Source organism: Haliotis rubra, unplaced genomic scaffold (genome assembly GCF_003918875.1).
Source record: "Haliotis rubra isolate DU_JTF1 unplaced genomic scaffold, ASM391887v1 Scf618, whole genome shotgun sequence".
NCBI classification, from domain to species: domain Eukaryota; kingdom Metazoa; phylum Mollusca; class Gastropoda; order Lepetellida; family Haliotidae; genus Haliotis; species Haliotis rubra.
The window spans coordinates 304,102-321,821 of record NW_025767322.1 but is presented as its reverse complement, the minus strand read 5'-3'; the positions used below and the strand labels follow the sequence as shown (position 1 = coordinate 321,821).

At 41.7% G+C, this 17,720-nt stretch overlaps 1 protein-coding gene across 2 annotated transcripts; it reads right to left on the bottom strand.

The window, feature by feature from the left end:
• Positions 1-527: 527 nt before the first annotated feature.
• On the bottom strand, positions 528-14,547 carry LOC124256110. 2 transcript variants are annotated; one of them, XM_046690054.1, is made up of 6 exons: positions 13,856-14,547; positions 12,953-12,964; positions 4,456-4,506; positions 3,945-3,981; positions 2,605-2,680; positions 528-1,359 (listed from the first exon to the last, which is right to left on the bottom strand). In XM_046690054.1, exons 1-6 carry the CDS (start codon positions 14,405-14,407, stop codon positions 1,221-1,223), a joined length of 867 nt encoding a protein of 288 aa, XP_046546010.1. In that variant the 5' UTR covers positions 14,408-14,547; the 3' UTR covers positions 528-1,220. The 2 variants fall into 2 exon arrangements, with proteins under 2 accessions (XP_046546010.1, XP_046546011.1); XM_046690055.1 differs by lacking the exon at positions 12,953-12,964.
• Positions 14,548-17,720: the final 3,173 nt, after the last annotated feature.

Genomic DNA, 17,720 nt, shown 5'->3' with positions numbered 1-17,720 from the left:
TGTTCATAGCACCGTATCTTGAGATGGAACACCAGTCATCATGTTATGTGGAATAATGAAGATGACAGACATGATTACATAGATTTTGTGATCCAGTTGAAAACATTCAGTAATCCCTCCAATCTCTCTGAAACAATCCTCCCAATAACTTCCTAAGTTAACAATTCTTGCTCTTCGTTTTTCTGAAATTATGCTCTGTTAATCCAAAAATACTCTGCTTTGTGCTTAAAGACTCTCACCCAAATCTCTTTTGAAATAGTAAAAAACAACTTTATCAGCGTGTATTGATACAAGCAGGTAAGACGTTAATTTTCCTCCAAAACTTTCTTCCAACATTTCTGCTGGTAAAGTGTGACAACAGTCTTGTGTAAACTATATCCCTAACCAGCTTCAGTGACCGATGCATTAATGATGTCATTTGAGTATCATGTCATGGAGAGATGGCATTACAGAGGCTTGTAGCTTCATCAGATATTGATATCTTCTCAGGAAGCCAGTTTTTTAATAATAAATAGTACATTGTTCAATATTTATGTAATGTATGCATTTATTATCACAACATCATGAGAAGAGAACTTGAGATTAATGAAGAGGCATTTGTAATGTTATAAGTTATTAGTCATTGGCCTTAGTTCATGTATTTGTAAGTGATCCCAAATGACTCAAGATCATGACTCGTGACCCTTGTCCTACAAGAATGATAATATCATTTGCCCAACTGACCCAGCTAAGAAACAAACGATGACAGAAAAGAAATAGATGTAGTGAAGTCTTACATCAATAGATGGAAAAACAAGACACATAATGTCATATCACAGCATCTTTTGAAAATTGAGTAGGTAAAAACTAACAAGTGAACCCAATTGGTTCTCAACAGGGGCTGGATGGGTGATACACTGTGTAGTAATTGTAGATTTGTCATCTGCATTTCAAATCTCAGATCAACCCTTGGTCTAGTATGTTTTACTTCATCACATATTCCACAGCTGAAACACTGAGAACAGTTCAAGTCATTTGTTGGGAACTTATCCTCCATGCACTGCAATAAATGTTTGGTATGTTTTGGAAAATTCAAAATGGCTGCCATAGTTGCATGTTCTGTTCCCGGGGTGTCTTCAGAACAATGCTAGTGGACATTGTCTTCAGCATATTGAAAGTATATATGTTACAATAAACTCTATGACTGAATGCAGCCAGATAGATTGTTGACAGATCAGGCCTCAGTTCATCATGTTGGCTGGATGCATGGCCTGGTGTTGAATCATGGCACCGAAGTCGTAGTCATCATCACCATCATCCATCATCAACTGGGCCATCAGGTCTTCCTCCTCCTTGTTGTACTTTGGGAGCTCCTTCGGCCTGCAACAGAACACCATCCACTTATCCCAAGGAACGGGCCATGTGACCATTCAAAATAAATCAGCAGATCCCAGAAATCAGCTTTGTGTGGTTTGTTTGCTATTTAGTACTGCCCTATAAATACATATATTTATATTATATATGGTGGAAGCCTGTAAGTAATTGAGCCTTGACTTGTGAATCCAGTGACTGATATGATGAGCACCGATCAATGCAATTGGGATACGATGATGTGTCAACCAAGTCTGCGAGCCTCACCACCTGATCGAGTTAATCACCTCTTACAATAAGCCTGATTTGCTGAACACCAATCCTAACAAGGTCAGCCATGTAGGATGTGTGAGTCAAAACATATGTATGTTTGTTTATTTATATGAAGCTGCACATTCCTGTGTGTTCCAGATGTCACCACAGACAGTCCTGGGCCCTGTTCCTCAAAGCTATCGTCGCTACGACAGTCGTAGGTCTATGTCAAAGTACGGGAGTTAGTCATCTTAGCGCTATCGCTGAGGAACGAGGCCCAAATAAATGAAGGGCAAATGGTGAAAATCTAGCATGTGTTTTACAAAATGTGAAAATATCGAAATGTTTCTATGCAAAGTTATCACTATATATTATAGGTTGGACATAAATAAATATGGTAGATATTTAACGCTTCATTTAACCATCATGAAGGACGCTATATCATCCATTGTCGGTGTCGTCTGCTCTATTATTCAGGAGGGAGACAAACGCTCCTGTAACCAGTCATCAGATGTCCCGCAATGGTCCAAGAGTGAGTTCTATCAATGTACATTAATGCAACCATTAGTTCAACCGCCCAGTCAATGTGGCTCTGTACATTATTGAAAACGTTTTACCGGCAGACGGGATACAGTATAAACAAGCCACCACACGCCAGGGTCACTGTGTACAATATAGTTGTTGATTCCTGCACTAAACTCACGTTCTGATGACGCCTAACTGTCGAACAACATTGTAGTCTGTTGACACGTATATAATTCATTAGTGTAAGTAAATCAGTAAATGAGTGATGGGAATTCTATAACTGTTTTGGTACATCACACGTGCATGGGAATGTTGTTGGCAAACCTAGAAACACGACCGAGGGTATCTGGGATTGAATCCTATACCTAGCATTAAATTACTGGCTTACCGTGCCCTAACCAAATTTATACTTTCATTACATCGGACGTGTCTATTGAATAACGTCACTGTAGGTGACATCAGTGTACAAATACTCACGTGGGCTTCTGGCTGACAGTAGTCGGTTGTTGTTCCACTGGCTCACTGGACCGGAGATAACGAGGTGTCTCAAATTCTGAAATTAAACACTGACATGCAATTAAATGTAACCCACGCTTCGGGCGTTGGTCAAGCTACTAATTACGTATAGATCATTATATATCGTTAAAGAAACTGTCAGGAAAAACTAGAATTGATCATGAATAGGTAGATGGTGTTTACTGTATCTACCCTTCGCCCTTCGTATTCTGCTGCCAACGTGTCTGATTACAGGGATGGGTTCAAATTGTTCTTCAGCTGGAATTGGATGATCAGGTAAGCTGTTGTCGAAACGTTCAGAGCCCTAAGAACTTCTTAAGCCCATCCTTAACACATTGGCTACGATCAAAGTTAAGAATTCTTAGGGCTACGAAGGTTTCGAGAATAAGGGCCCAGGCTCGTTGATTTGGTTGATGCATGTCATCGTATCTTATTTCCAAAAATCGGTAATGTAAATCGTTGTATTGTCTGTTCCAGACACGAGTATTTGCAGATCGACATTATATACGCGGTGTGCTGCTGAGTGAGGCGTGAAACAACTAACAAGGAATACAATCAGCTTAATTCCACTTTGTTTAAAGACCACGTGGTCTGGTGAGAGAGACATAATGATTCATCCAATGTAAAAGAAGCATCTCCATATGTGTATAACTGTCCACATGTGGGAATTCCGGATTAGAATTACTTAATGGGCTGTGTATTCAGGATGGGTGACTTCGTTAGCCGTTCATCGTGCCCGGATGACATGGATCATACCAGTCTGGTTCAGCATCGATTATTTACCGCCGACTGTCTTTACATCTCTTGGTTGGCGTGGGTCCCTAGTGTCAGGGTTTCTATGTTCCCGGCCGCCACGGCGGTCCCGTTTCGCCGATACTTCGTGAAACGGGGTTGGGGGCTACAAAACGTTCCGTGGCTGGGTGGCTAAAAAGCAAAGCGTGACAGTCCGTGATTGCCGTGGATGCCGTGCCAGATTTTTAAACTGTTCAGAATGCGGCAGGCCGGGAGGAAACGTAATGGCATCCGTAGTGGACCGCAGGCCGAACTGTAGTGAGCCTTTGAGCTTCCGGGACTCACCAGCCCCTTTTCTCAACGGCTTACCACGCATACCGTGATAGACCGTGAGAAAACGTAGCAGGACCTAACAAAAATATCCAAAATCCCACGGCGCACTATGTTTCAGAGAAACGAGGCTGCCATGGCCGCCGGGAACGTAGTGTATCCCTAGCATTAATTACAGAGAAGTCGGTATAGCTGTTGAGGGACCACTGATAGTTTATCCACCGAATGTTCAAACTTACCTTCTTGAGTCGAGAAAATGTCCTTTTCTCGAACTGGCTGTAAAAGAAAATGAACAACTGATTATCTGGAGAGTCCAGGCATGTGTTTTCTCTCTCATTAAAACAAACAAATAGAAAGCCAACATTCGTAATTAGCTATTGGATGGAATAAGGATAATCAGGTTTAGTTGCGCTGATGTTGACCAACTATCGCAGAAATAAAGCCACAGTGTATATGAATCGCTTATGATTCGTAGGATGAGTGTCAATCCAAAGAATATATAATTGTTTCAAAAGGCTGTATAATGCGTCCTATGTCTTATCGGAAATGCATGACTTTTAACGGGAAGAATCGCCAAATTCCATCAGAGTATCTATAAAAAGACTACAGATACTGAATTTTCTTATTGTCTATGCCTTGTGGCCTTCTTAAGTCACGATACAGTGTAACAAAAGGTAGCAGACCGGCCCTTCACAACACCATTCTCTTCGCCTGAAGAAGCAAATAGCCTCGAACCAGAATACATCTTACCTTCCCCTGGTTTGCAGCCCGGAACTTGGAGGCATCAAACCCCTTGGTCATCTAAAAAGAGTCAAACACAGAATATTCTTTCAGTTGTAAAATTGAGGAGCTGAGAGTACTGTGTGAAGATAGCATTGCCGATTGAGAACCTACAAAGTACATTGACTGTTCTAGTATAGGAGTGGTCCAGTGCAAATGTGAAGGTGCCACGTGGTCTTGTTGAAGTGCAATTTGCAGACACAATGTACTCTTGATAAAATGAAATGTGAAGATGCCACGTGGTCTTGTTGTCTCTCTCTCTCTCTCTCTCTCTCTCTCTCTCTCTCTCTCTCACACACCTCTCTCTCACTCTCTCTCACTCTCTCTCTCACTCTCTCCTCTCTCTCCACTCTCTCACTCTCTCTCATCTCTCCTCACTCTCTCTCACACTCTCTCTCTCTCTCTCTCTCTCTCACACACACACACCCTCTCCCCACGCTCTCTCCCTCCTCTCTCTCTCATTGCCACTCTCTCGCTCTCCTCACTTTCTCTCGCTCAGGTCTCTCTCCACTCTCTCTCGGCTCTCTCTCTCTGCTCTCTCTCTCTCTCTCTGTCTCTCTCTCTCTCTCTCTCTCTCACTCTCTCTCTCACTCTCTCTCTCACCTCTCACTCTCTCTCTCTCTCACACTCTCTCTCTCTCTCTCTCTCTCTCACTCTCTCTCTCACTCTCTCTCTCCTCTCTCTCTCTCTCTCCTCAGACTCTCTCTGTCTCTCTCTCTCTCCTCTCTCTCTCTCTCTGTCACTCTCTCTGTCACTCTCTCTCTCACACCTCTCTCTCTCTCTCTCTCTCTCTCTCACACACACTCTCTCTTTCTCTCTGAATAGATTTAGGTACACAGTAATCTACGCTTACGTGTTAAGTAATCCCTACAAACACCCTGTACTGGCTATAGAACACACCACATTGTGGACAGTGGACATTGTGGGCCGCTGGCTGTTATTACTGATTCTCTCTCTCTCTCTCTCTCTCTCTCTCTCTCTCTCTCTCTCTCTCTCTCTCTCTCTCTCTCTCTCTCTCTCTCTCTCTCTCTCTCTCTCTCTCTCACACACACACACACACACACACACACCTCCACACTCTCTCTCTCACGCCTCTCGCTCTCTCCCTCACTTTCTCTCGCTCACTCTCTCTCTCACACTCTCTCTCTCTCTCACACACACACACACCCTCTCACACTCTCTCTCCCTCCTCTCTCTCTCTCTCCGCACCCTCTCGCTCTCTCCCTCACTTTCTCTCCTCACTCTCTCTCTCCTCTCTCTCGCTCTCTCTCTCCCTCTCTCTCCGCTCTCTCTCTCTCTCTCTCACCTCTCTCACTCACCTCTCCCTCTCTCTCTCTCATCTCTCTCTCTCTCGCTCACTCTCTCTCTCTCTCTCTGTCTCACTCTCTTTCTCTCTCTCACCATCTCTCTCTCACTCTCTCGCTCCTCTCCCTCACTCTCACTCTCTCTCTCTCTCTCTCGCTCTCTCTCTCTCCCCTCTCTCACTTTTTGCCTCTCTCTTCCTCTCTCTCTCTGTCTCTCTCTCTGTCTCTCCTCTCTCTCTCTCACTCACTCTCTCTCTCTCACACACACACTCTCTCTCTCTCTCACACACACTCTCTCTTTCTCTCTGAATAGATTTAGGTACACAGTAATCTACGCTTACGTGTTAAGTAATCCCTGCAAACACCCTGTACTGGCTATAGAACACACCATATTGTGGACAGTGGACATTGTGGGCCGCTGGCTGTTATTACTGACTCTCTCTCTCTCTCTCTCTCTCTCTCTCTCTCTCTCTCTCTCTCTCTCTCTCTCTCTCTCTCTCTCTCTCTCTCTCACACACACACACCCTCTCCCACACTCTCTCTCTCCCTCACTCTCTCTCTCTCTCACACCCTCTCTCGCTCTCTCCCTCACTTTCTCTTGCTCACTCTCTCGCTCACTCTCTCTCTCTCACTCTCTCTCGCTCTCTCTCCCTCACTCTCACTTTTTCTCTCTCTCTGTCACTCACTCTCTCACTCTCTCTCTCGCTCACTCTCTATCTCACACACACTCTCTCTCACACACTCTCGCTCTCTCTCTCCCTCACTCTCACTTTTTCTCTCTCTCCTCTCTGTCTCTCTCACTCTCCCTCTCTCTGTCACTCTCTCTTCCTCTCTCTCTGTCTCTGTCACTCTCTGTCCTCTCTCTCTCTCTCTCTCTCTCTCTCACACACACTCTCTCTTTCTCTCTGAATAGATTTAGGTACACAGTAATCTACGCTTATAACGACAATTCTTGTAACGAACTGACGGATATAACGAACGGCTATTGTGGTTTTGGCCTCGGCAACGCGCTGTATGTTGCTGTCGAAATGCCTTTAACGACCTGCAGATATAAAGAACCATATTAGTCGTCCCTTTGAGCTGGTTGTATAAGTTGTCTACTGTATACAGTGTTACTCAATTAGCAACGCGCTCTGCGTGAATCTCCCAGAAGCCAAACGCTCATTGCCTTAGACCAAGGTGAGAAAAATCTTTACATGTTATCAAGAATATATTTGATCTAGATTACACATACAGCCTTGGGATATCGATCAGCCAGAACAATAGGCATGCTGCGAAAATATATATTTTAACCCAGTATTGTGTGACCGGCCTCGAGGAAGCAATGGGGAGACAACAATCCAACACCCGCCCTGACCGGGTAAGGGGAAGGGAACACCGGGGCAGGAGTATATGAAGGGAAGGGTGGACCTGCCGCATCCATGGAAACCAGAACTGACTTGACACTAATCCGGCGGTTCCACATCTTCATTCAAAGCTGAATTACAGGAAAATGATTAATCTTTTTATACATTGATCTTAAACCGATATCCGAGTCAATACTAAGCTGCATGAAGCAGCATCCGAGTGTGGAAGTAGATGCACTGTCATGATACTGATTCTGTGTTCAGCAAGAGTGTGAGGACTTGAAGACAGGAAACAATCAAAATAAATTCCAGGACAATAACGTAATTTGAAAAAAAAAAAAACAGCTACATTTTAAGCTCTAGTCCACTGACATATCACGCTACCTCCGATTCAGTTCAGTATTCAGCCTCCAAAATCCCCTTAATGCTGAGGACCCGTGAAGGTCCGGGTTAGAATGAACCTTCAGCAACCCATGCTTGTCGTAAGAGGCGACTAAGGGGATGGGGTGGTCAGGCTCGCTGGCTTGGTTGACACATGTCATCGGTTCCCAATTGCGGTATTGTCTGGTGCGGCGTGAAACTAAACTCACTCACTCACTTAATGCTGAGGGTCATGTAGTCTAATATTTGTGTATGGCGCAGCCAGGATACCACTGACACCCGCTCTCACGGCAGACTCTTCATCAAATGTACCATGGAGACAGGCTAAAGCACAGGACGTTACATTGCCCTTTTGTTGAGATCAATTTAATACGGTACGATATCATCCGGTGTTCGTGACTTCAATAACTATGGTAGGTATTAGCTTGGAGTGATTATGGACATGGTTATTGCTAAAAAAGGTTGGGCAAGCCCTCAATACTATCTAAATATAAAGCTTTACGACCTATCGGGCTTTCGCGAAAAATATGGCTTGCTACGCGCCCGGTTCGATTATTACAATGTGAGGTTACCACAATCCAGGCACCCGGGCCTCATTAGAACCTATCTGGAGTAACCATGCAGTGCTAATCAAGTACAGCGTAGCGAAGAAACCCAAATAAAACGCTTAAAATGCAGTCTTAGATATAGAAAAACATGGCAGTCAGGAGGACCTCAACAGCCATATACATTGCTATAACGCACATCATTAGGTGGTTAACAAGTCTTTTATTGCGTGACAAAAACCTGCCATTTTACCTGCTCTACTTAATGCATGTGAAAAGATAAGAAAGTTATAAAAAACCGCATAGAACATCAAACAATTGCAAAATCAACGTTAAAGTTGCAGTATGTATCTGAAAATATTTATGTCAAAGATCGAAAGAAACATTTCCTTCAAGCATATCACTCTACATATATACCATCGACACCAACTTAATTATATTTAACAAAACGGATATTTTTAGGTATATATAACCTATAAGCTACACCGTAGACGTCGCCTGAACGTTGCTAACCAGAGTACCTCAGGGGTATTGACTCTTGGCACCTAGACGTATACTTTGGTCAACTCGGGTTCATCAGTTGTTTTGAAATCAAATACAATCACTGACAAAGATACCATTGGGAAGATGCCGTTATTGTCTGTTGGGCACAATTCGTAATGCCTTAGGAGATACGTTAAATACCAACTTCCGCGGTTGGTTAAATAGCAGGCATTTTCCATGTATTCTGCGAGTATTGGAACTCATCTTATAGGTGAGTTTATCGCGCATACCTGTGCATAGTTCTCAAATGAGTGAGTGAGTTTAGTTTTTAGCAATATTCCCGCAATATCACGGCGGGGGACACCAGAAATATGGCTTTCACACATTGTACCTCTGTGGGGAATCGAACCCGGGTCTTCGGCGTGACGAGTGAACGCCTTAACCACTAGGGTACCCCATCGCCCCAGTTCTCAATTGAACGGGTTTATCCGAGTACATTGGAGACAAGGAAATAACTTTGTGCGCAGACTCTTTCAGTGTTGTCACAACCCTGTGCATTTAAAAGAACCCATGAATCCATTGGTATATGACCAGATGGTTGCCACATGAATACGTGCAAACACCTAGTTGCGGGTAAAACAACGTGCAGTAACTTGGACAAAGTATTGTGACTATGTGTCCCAGTCCATCCAGCTGTAAATGGGTACCTCGTAAGGATGAGAAAGCGCCTACACTGTAAATAAATGTTGTCAATTTGACAATTTTAGCGTTGTCATTATTGCTTAGACAATTATAAGTTGTCAGTTTGAACATTGAGAGTTGTCAGTATGACAACCCATGTTGTTATTGTGACAACATTGCGAGTCTTATACTGATTGGTTTAAAACAAGCTTTCATTAGATATGATATTTAGATAGTGTTGACGATCATGTTTATAGTTTAACCACGCGTTTTACACAGGATATGTGTTGACAATAGTTTTGTCAAAGCATTTCTCAAACTTTGACAATACAAGGTTGTCAAACTTGACGGGTTGAGCGCATGGCAGTTCCAATGTCCTTCACAGCGAAGGTCACAGTAAATGAGTTGCAACGCGTCGGCAACGTCAAAGTGAGCGGGAAAAGTGGTTATAGTAAGTATATACAAAACACTTTTACAATTTCATTTCATTTCCAGTGGCTGCAAGAGTTGTATGATCCACGGGGAGTTGAAGTTGATAATGCAATGTGCCGTTGACATTGACATCCAATGATCATGGGGGAAAAATACCAGCGCCTTGAGCATGAACTAGTTGCGTGGATATGTGCGCTATATAAATATCCTATAATAAATAACTCGGGGTTTTTGGCGTCATCTGCTAATGGGATTTTTAACTCAGCGAAACAGCGAACATATGCTAGTATTCCCTATCTTACGAAAGAATGTCGGTAAGACGGATTAGTGGGCTACCGGTCACTCGGGTCAGATTGGGTAAAGTGGCCGGGGTGTGAGTCTATGTTTGGTGCACACACACGGACACCATATCACGTACACCATAGATCGGTCAATAACTTGCATCATAAATACTCAACTGATTTAGACTGCGTGTCAATTCAGGTGTATAAGACTAGGACGCCTCATGTAATATACTGTTGTAACCAAGGAAACAATAGGCATGTTTAGTTGCACAAAACGCCTACAGTGATTGTCAGAACGGAATTTGTACTGTACCAGTAGCTAAACTGACGGACAAAAGAAAGTATTCAAGTTTGATGATGGCAAAAAGTAGAAAAAATAAAAATATCGGATATAGACGGATAAGTCATATGACTGTTAACTTTCTATAGCGCCTCGGGTTAACCAGGATACTTATGTCTCCGAGCTTTGAGCATGACACAAGCGGGTGGATACAGGCCCTTTATACATGTCCATTATTGTTATTACCATATGAAGTAATGACAGCAGAACTCAAGATAAGATTTAGCTCATGTGGGTACTGTACCCACTGTATTATTTTGGAGTGGGTATTATGAATGTTGAGTGGGTATTTCAATTTCCGTTACCCACTGCTTTCAAATATGTGCGTATTTCAGTCATTTTACTCACCTAAGTATATGTCATTGAGTAAGGTTACTAAGCAGGTATGTTCTGCCTTATGTCATACCTAATCAAAACCAACTTAAATATATTGGAAATCACTCATCCTATACTGACAGTACAACGCTTGCCCTATACTAACAGTACAACTTGATAGCAATCGATGTCATTTTCATTACGCAAGAAATTTTTATAAATATATTCCGTACGCATTTGTTTTAAACTTTTTGCGTATCTAACATTTTAAATGCGTAATTGGTACGCAACAATTATTTTTCAATGCGTAAATGGGAATTTTCTATGCGTATTCTACCCGGATACGCAGCTTATCTGGGCCTCTTACAGTAATGTATGGAATTCAGGAGTGAGAACATGAGACTAAGGGTAACCCTTTACATGATACTGGTTGGCACACGTATTAGCTACCCCTCGGCGTTGGGCTTAAATGTGCAAATGGTATATTTGTACAGACTGTTTCACTGGTCACCAGTCACCACAGACTGCCATATAAGGAAATATGACTTATTCTAAGGACACGATGCACAAGGAATTGGGTCAAGAATTTCGGAAGTTTTCTACACCAGGGTAGTATTTCCTAGGTGTTTCACACGGGCACCCCGTATCCAGTCTTATCGTTGCATCGCGTTCACCAAGCACGACAGGGCAATGAAAGGTCATTATTTTATGGTTCAGCTTCACACCACTCATTAATCATGTTACTGGTTTACAGTGTATGTACAGCTAAACGTGATGCTAGGCATGCGTGATGAATATAGGTAAATGGTGCAGTTTCGAGTGTATCACATTGTGCACATTTCTATACCATACTCAGCTTTAGGGACCGTTCATAATTTATGGCTAAGGGGGATGATGGTGATTTTTATGGAGAAGCATGTACAATATGAATGACCACCCCTAAAATATATGTACAACAAAAGTTAAACCCCCCCCATGTCATGTACAAAATCAATGACCCCCCTCTTCCCATAATTTCTAAGCACAATTTTAAACATATTTTTATGTACAAACTTGCTGACCCCCCTCTAGTACGTGTGTACAAACTTGCTGACCCCACCTAGCTCCCCAGAACAAAATGGGTGACCCCACCCACCCATCATCATCATCCCCCACCCCTAAGCCATAAATTATTAACAGTCCCTTATAAAGGGATAATCAGATTTGTGATTCTGTTAAAATGTACACGTAACATGGACGGATCCAGGAATTTTGAAAGGGGGTTCAGGGGTTCGAACCCCTGAACCCCCATTTGGCTCCGCCAACGCAAAAAAAATCCTCATTGGTCTTAAGTCATTTTCAAAAGGGGGGTTTCGAACCCCTAACACCACCCCACCACCCCTCTCTGGATCCGCCAATGCGTAACATATTGGCTGTTGTAAATACATTTGTTCATATAAACTTGCTCGTTGAATAGCCTGCTGTAAAATCTTTTTATGCCATTACATGGAGTTGACGTGGTATGAATCGCAAGATGTTTAAGCATTCCCACTCTGCAACTGTACCTAACTTGGCGCACTGGAAGTAAACTGAACATGTCTGGGTACATATCAGAACTCGGTATCGTTTACTATTCGTAGAAATAAATGCGTTTCAGTCGAACTATTTGACTATTGTGGAATCATTATGTAGTTGCACTGTGCTTCGGTGAAATTCCCGAAATTTGATGCCGATTCTCAAGTGTAGAAATTGCCAAAGTCCTTCCCATAAAGGATGAATATAAAGATCCTCTTAGTTTCTTATGTTTAAATACCCGTGAAGGTCCGGGTTAGAATGTACCTTCAGTAACCCATGCTTGTCGTAATAGGCGACTAACGGGATCGGGTGGTCAGGCTCGCTGGCTTGGTTGACACATGTCATCGGTTCCCACTTGCGCAGATCGATGCTCATGCTGTTGATCACAGGATTGTCTGGTCCAGATTCGATTATTTACAGACCGCCGCCAAATAGCTGGAATGTTGCTGAGTGCGGCGTAAAACTAAACTCACTCACTCACATGTTTAAACTTGACAATGGGTACTAAAATGAGATTATTGGTGATTTGTTCAGTATGTCGTTCAGTACACTGTACACGTATGCCCGATTTATTATCCTTGAGATTGACACTGGCTAGAGAGGTTGATTCTTGTCAACCCCGGTTGCTATAAATGTGGTATAAACCTTGGTTGACGGTAGTCAATCAATATATGATAAACAAGCGCACGTGTTAACATGCGTGCAATCAGTTGACAGTGCAAGGAGCTGGCAATACATATTTTTGTGTGATAACTAAATAATATGCCGTACTGTTGTGACCGTGCTGTGGAGCAATACATACCTCAACTGTTCCCTGCCAGTTGCGTTGGGATAAAACAGAACCAGTCACACAATGTTCGCTGAAGTTTACACTACGAAACCCACACGTATATCCACATATATCAAGTTAAAAAGATAATACATCAAATGTACAACAACGGAAATGTATTATACCACCAGAAATATTGAGAACAAATTAATGATTGTCTGAATAGATAGAAATATATTCATACATTAAGGCCCATAAACAAAATGCAATACCACAGGTGTGAATAGGCCTAAAATACCTATGCTCTTTGAATGTTAGGTAACCTCACATTCGCAATCATTTACATAGTTTCAAGATTCGTTGAACTAATCGCTAATATGTTTTATGTTTGTTTGATTGAGCTGTGATATAGGATTACAGAGTATTATCGAATAACCGGCTATTTTATATTATCATACATTATATAATCATGTCGAGGAGGGCTAATGTCTCCCCAACTACAATGTGCACATGGCGAGCCCGAGCTATATATGGCCATACGTCCAGAGGGTATCATTAAATTAAAGTAAATTACCTCAAATCGTTTTAATGGGGATCTACGGTGACACGCAATGTTAGCCCAAGCAAGTTTCATTATATTTCTTTACTGAACTTGTATTATCTACTTTAAATTTTATGATGAAAAATGAGTTGGCCATTCAACTTACTATATTGAAAAAATAGACAAAAAAGAATATCTTATTTCATCTATGACACTCATTTGAACATAAAGATAATCCCTTTAATAAAATGTTGGATGATTTGCACCATAATCATTTTATATATTTTTACATATTACCGTTTCATTAGTTTCATTAATACAGACATGCTTGTATTATGGCCCAATGTACTGCAAACAAACGTCTGCCTGTTAAGAAAGAAAGGTTTCTCCCCTACCTTTTCTTCTTCCTTCTCTTCGTCTACGACCCACTCGTCTGGGTTCCTGTAGATCGTCTTCTCTCGAATCAACCTATCCTGCCCGAATGTGTACTGTTGTCTCGTATGGCGCTGTGCGTAGGTCTCGGGATACAGTTCCTGGGACTTGATTTCGTTAACAGAGTTCTGCTCTTGTTCCCTGTGGGACACCTTTGAGTCTGTTTTTGGCACTGGTTTTGAAGTTGTCGTTCCAAGGAAGTCGTCCCATTCATCATCATCGTCGAGGTCGGAGTCACTATTCCATTCTAATTTATTGGAGGTTTTAGAGTCAGTTTTAACTGCTTTACTTGGAGAACGTTCCGTAGTAGTCTTGTCAACACTGGAGTCTTTGACGGGGGATTTCGTCGGCGATTGAGTCGTCGTTCCGGTGTCCGTATTGATTCCGCTTTTGGAAAGACCCGTCGTGGACTTAACAGGTACGTTGTTATTTACATTAGCAACAGTCACTGGTTTTGAGCTCCCTCCCCTCGTATCAACCCCACCTGTCCTTTCTTTACTAGATCCAGATCCCATCGTTTCACATCAACATCACAGATATCTTCACATTCAAATAAAATAAAATCCGTTTTCTGTAAAGCCAAATCCGATTGGAAAACAGAAATTAAACCCGCCAAGCATTTCGACCTGAGAATACTCACAGCTTGTCAGTACTGGTAGGCATGCAAACTGGTGTTACAAGCTAAGCAGCGATTACCTCCCTTGTGCGTTCTGTAAGCGCATGGTCTGTCACGTGTATGTTATATAGGTTGTTGGACTTGCTCAATGAGCTAAGAATAGACCAGAGATACATTGCCAAGGCGAGGCAGTTCAAATACTCACAATTAACAGGCGCTATTGAAATGGGTATGTTCGATAACGTATGCGTGCGAACTAGAACCGCAGAACTGATCAGGTTGATTGGATTTATCATTGCAATGTACCCTTTGGACATCAAATTTAGAGTTAACAAAGATCGTTTTCAGTCAACTATTACATATGCGATTGATAACATGGACGCAGAAACATTAAACGTCGTCAGTAGAAATATATTTTACATAATGATTTCTATTTCTCTGTTCGTAATGTCTTGATCCAGAATTACTATTCTGCTCTATATACTTCGAATATCAATAACAATATCACGGAATACCTAATAATAATTTAAACCTCACAATGTCTATCCTGGGGGAAGTTGTGTCTTGACATGATCACTGTATATTAGTCTGTCATACAGACCCTGAAGCAAATATATCCAAGGAAGCCCACGCAAGTCTAGAAAATATTGCAAGTCTAGATTTCCACAGCTTCTGAAAATGAAGAAAGTCTCAGGGCTTCTTTTTATTATATTTTGGGTGTTTTTTTTCACTATGAGCCTTTTTTTTCTGTAAAATATGTTCATTTGAGAGACTAGTTGTTAGTCTAACTGTATACTAACGATAGAATAGGCCAGGCGTGATAACATCAGGACTGGCTCTACCACCGATTGTTGCGCAGTGTAGCTGCACTATGTTACCACTTCAGTTTAAAGACATTCATTACAGTGTGCCAAATTACAGAATTATGAGAGACAAGAATTATACAATTACTTCTCGCCAGTGCATCCGCCCTTACATGTTTCCATTCATATTCTGAATGGTTTGCCTGAAATATGAGTGTTATGTGAAGTTTCCAACCTGAAGAATAGCAGCATAATTGTGTTAAACTTGACCTGATGGACAACACATTTGTTTGGTTTCCGTTTATATGTTAACTAGGATTGAAACTAGGGGAGAAACCTAGGACCGAGCGCTGTGGGATTGTATGTAAACTGTGTATCGGAACACTATCAATAGATAGCTGTATTTAGCTAAGGGCTACAGTCTCAAAGAAAATGTAAGTACGACAATAGATTCGTGAGTATAAACTTGACTAAATTAGCATTGTTGATGAAGTGATGTAATTCATCATTGCATATATACATATACTTTGATAGATGTGCAATAGTAGTGCTACAGCTTGAAGACAAAGGTTGTACATTGTTGGATTGTAGCAGTGATTAGGTTGAAGAAAGGAGTAAATTCCACAGAAATATTCTCGTCACCCTACCAAGGAACCAGTTATAAGAATTTTATCATCAAAAGAAGTATCTGTTCATGTAAAATTAGCCCTGTTTTTAACACATTCGCTGACATTAAGGAAGAGTCTGATTTCTCCTGTCAACAAATTTCACATTGTTATGGTGCTTTCCAGTATTTGCACTGTCATTCAGTCAGTATGTATACAGTCAGTATGTATACATTCAGTATGTATACGGGCCGGAGGCATTATGTACAATAAACAATCTTGATCTTGAATATAGTTCATTCTTGGGTGAGAAAAGCATTAAATTTAAGTAAAAAGCGAGACATATTACAGCGAGCACATGGCAACATCGACACAGCTTTCACTGTTTGATCATCAGACAATGACATCAGCATCTAAATCTGATCGTGGATTGATTTAACAAAACTAAGTCGATATGTGTCGGATATTAGCACTGTATTTTATATAAAAGTAATATGCTATTTCGTCAGAGTTTATATTGCTAGCTGGCATTAGCTGCCATCTCTGAATGGCTACACGTTCTTGTACACTGAGATACACGTGAACATCCGGGTCTTCTGTAACCCATACTTGTCGTAAAAGGCGACTGACGGGATCGATGGTCGGTAACTTGGTCATCGTATCCCAATTGCGTAGATCGATGCTCATGATGTCAGTCACTGGATTGTCAGGCCTAAACTCAATTATTTACAGGCCGCTGTCGTATAGCTGGAAAACTGCTGAGTGCGGTGTTAAACAACCAACAAACTTGAAACTAGCAGATAAATACACCAGTGTTGCCGATACCATGCATAATCCAGGTGACCCATGAAGATCAGGGTTAGAATATTGATCTTCAGTAACCCATGCATGCTTGTCGTAAGAGGCGACTAACGGGATCGGGTGGTCAGGCTCGCTGGCTTGGTTGACACATGTCATCGGTTCCCAGTTGCGTAGATCGATGCTCATGCTATCGATCACTGGATTGTCTGGTCCAAACTCGATTATTTACAGACCGCCGCCATATAGCTGGAATATTGCTGGGTGCGGCGTAAAACTACACTCACTCACTCATAATCCAGGTGTAACCAAATCAATACTGAAACAGAACAGTTCTGACCTTCGCTGTCCAGGATGACCTATCCACACACATCAGATGGGATGGCTTCGACAATCGATTATATCTCAGAAACTGCATCCACTACTTTATATAGTTTGCCAGTTGGATAATAAATAATACCTGTGTCTTCAGCTTTCGCCGAAGACAACGCCTTTGCTGGAGGCATCATTTGGCGGGGAAAGAATTCTTAATATTAACTTAATATTCATCGCTTTATAGCCAAATATTTTGGGAGTACCGGTACAGTCAAAGAGATCTTCATTCCTGGGGTTATGAGTACGCTATCACTACTTGTACATACAGTGTGTGTGCGTGATTGTGTGTGCGTTCGTGCATCTCTGCTGAGCTTGAGAATCGAGAGACGGAAGTTTTGGATTTCCAGACTGGAATTGTAGATTCATTTTCCGAGTGAATTAAACGTGTAAGTCCGATTCATGGTCAGATTACACCTATCATTTAATGAAATAATTGTTTTTGCTTTGTTTATATTTTTATTGTTGATATTGTTTGGATTTATTGTTCTTCAATGTAGTGAAACGTGTGATTCCCGAGCTTAAGTGCATCCATCAACATTGTTTTAACAACATAAATAATCACATAATCAAACATCATTTATTATATTATATCGTGTCTGACACAAAATGGTGCAGTCGAAAATGGCACCTT

Coding starts and splice junctions, on each gene's coding strand:
- LOC124256110 (XM_046690054.1), bottom strand. CDS start 14,407: ATGGGATCTGGATCTAGTAAAGAAAGGACAGGTGGGGTTGATACGAGG. Junction 3,982..4,455: donor GGGCTGCAAACCAGGGGAAG/GTAAGATGTATT, acceptor TTTCTTTTACAG/CCAGTTCGAGAAAAGGACAT. Junction 2,681..3,944: donor CATTTTCTCGACTCAAGAAG/GTAAGTTTGAAC, acceptor GTTTAATTTCAG/AATTTGAGACACCTCGTTAT.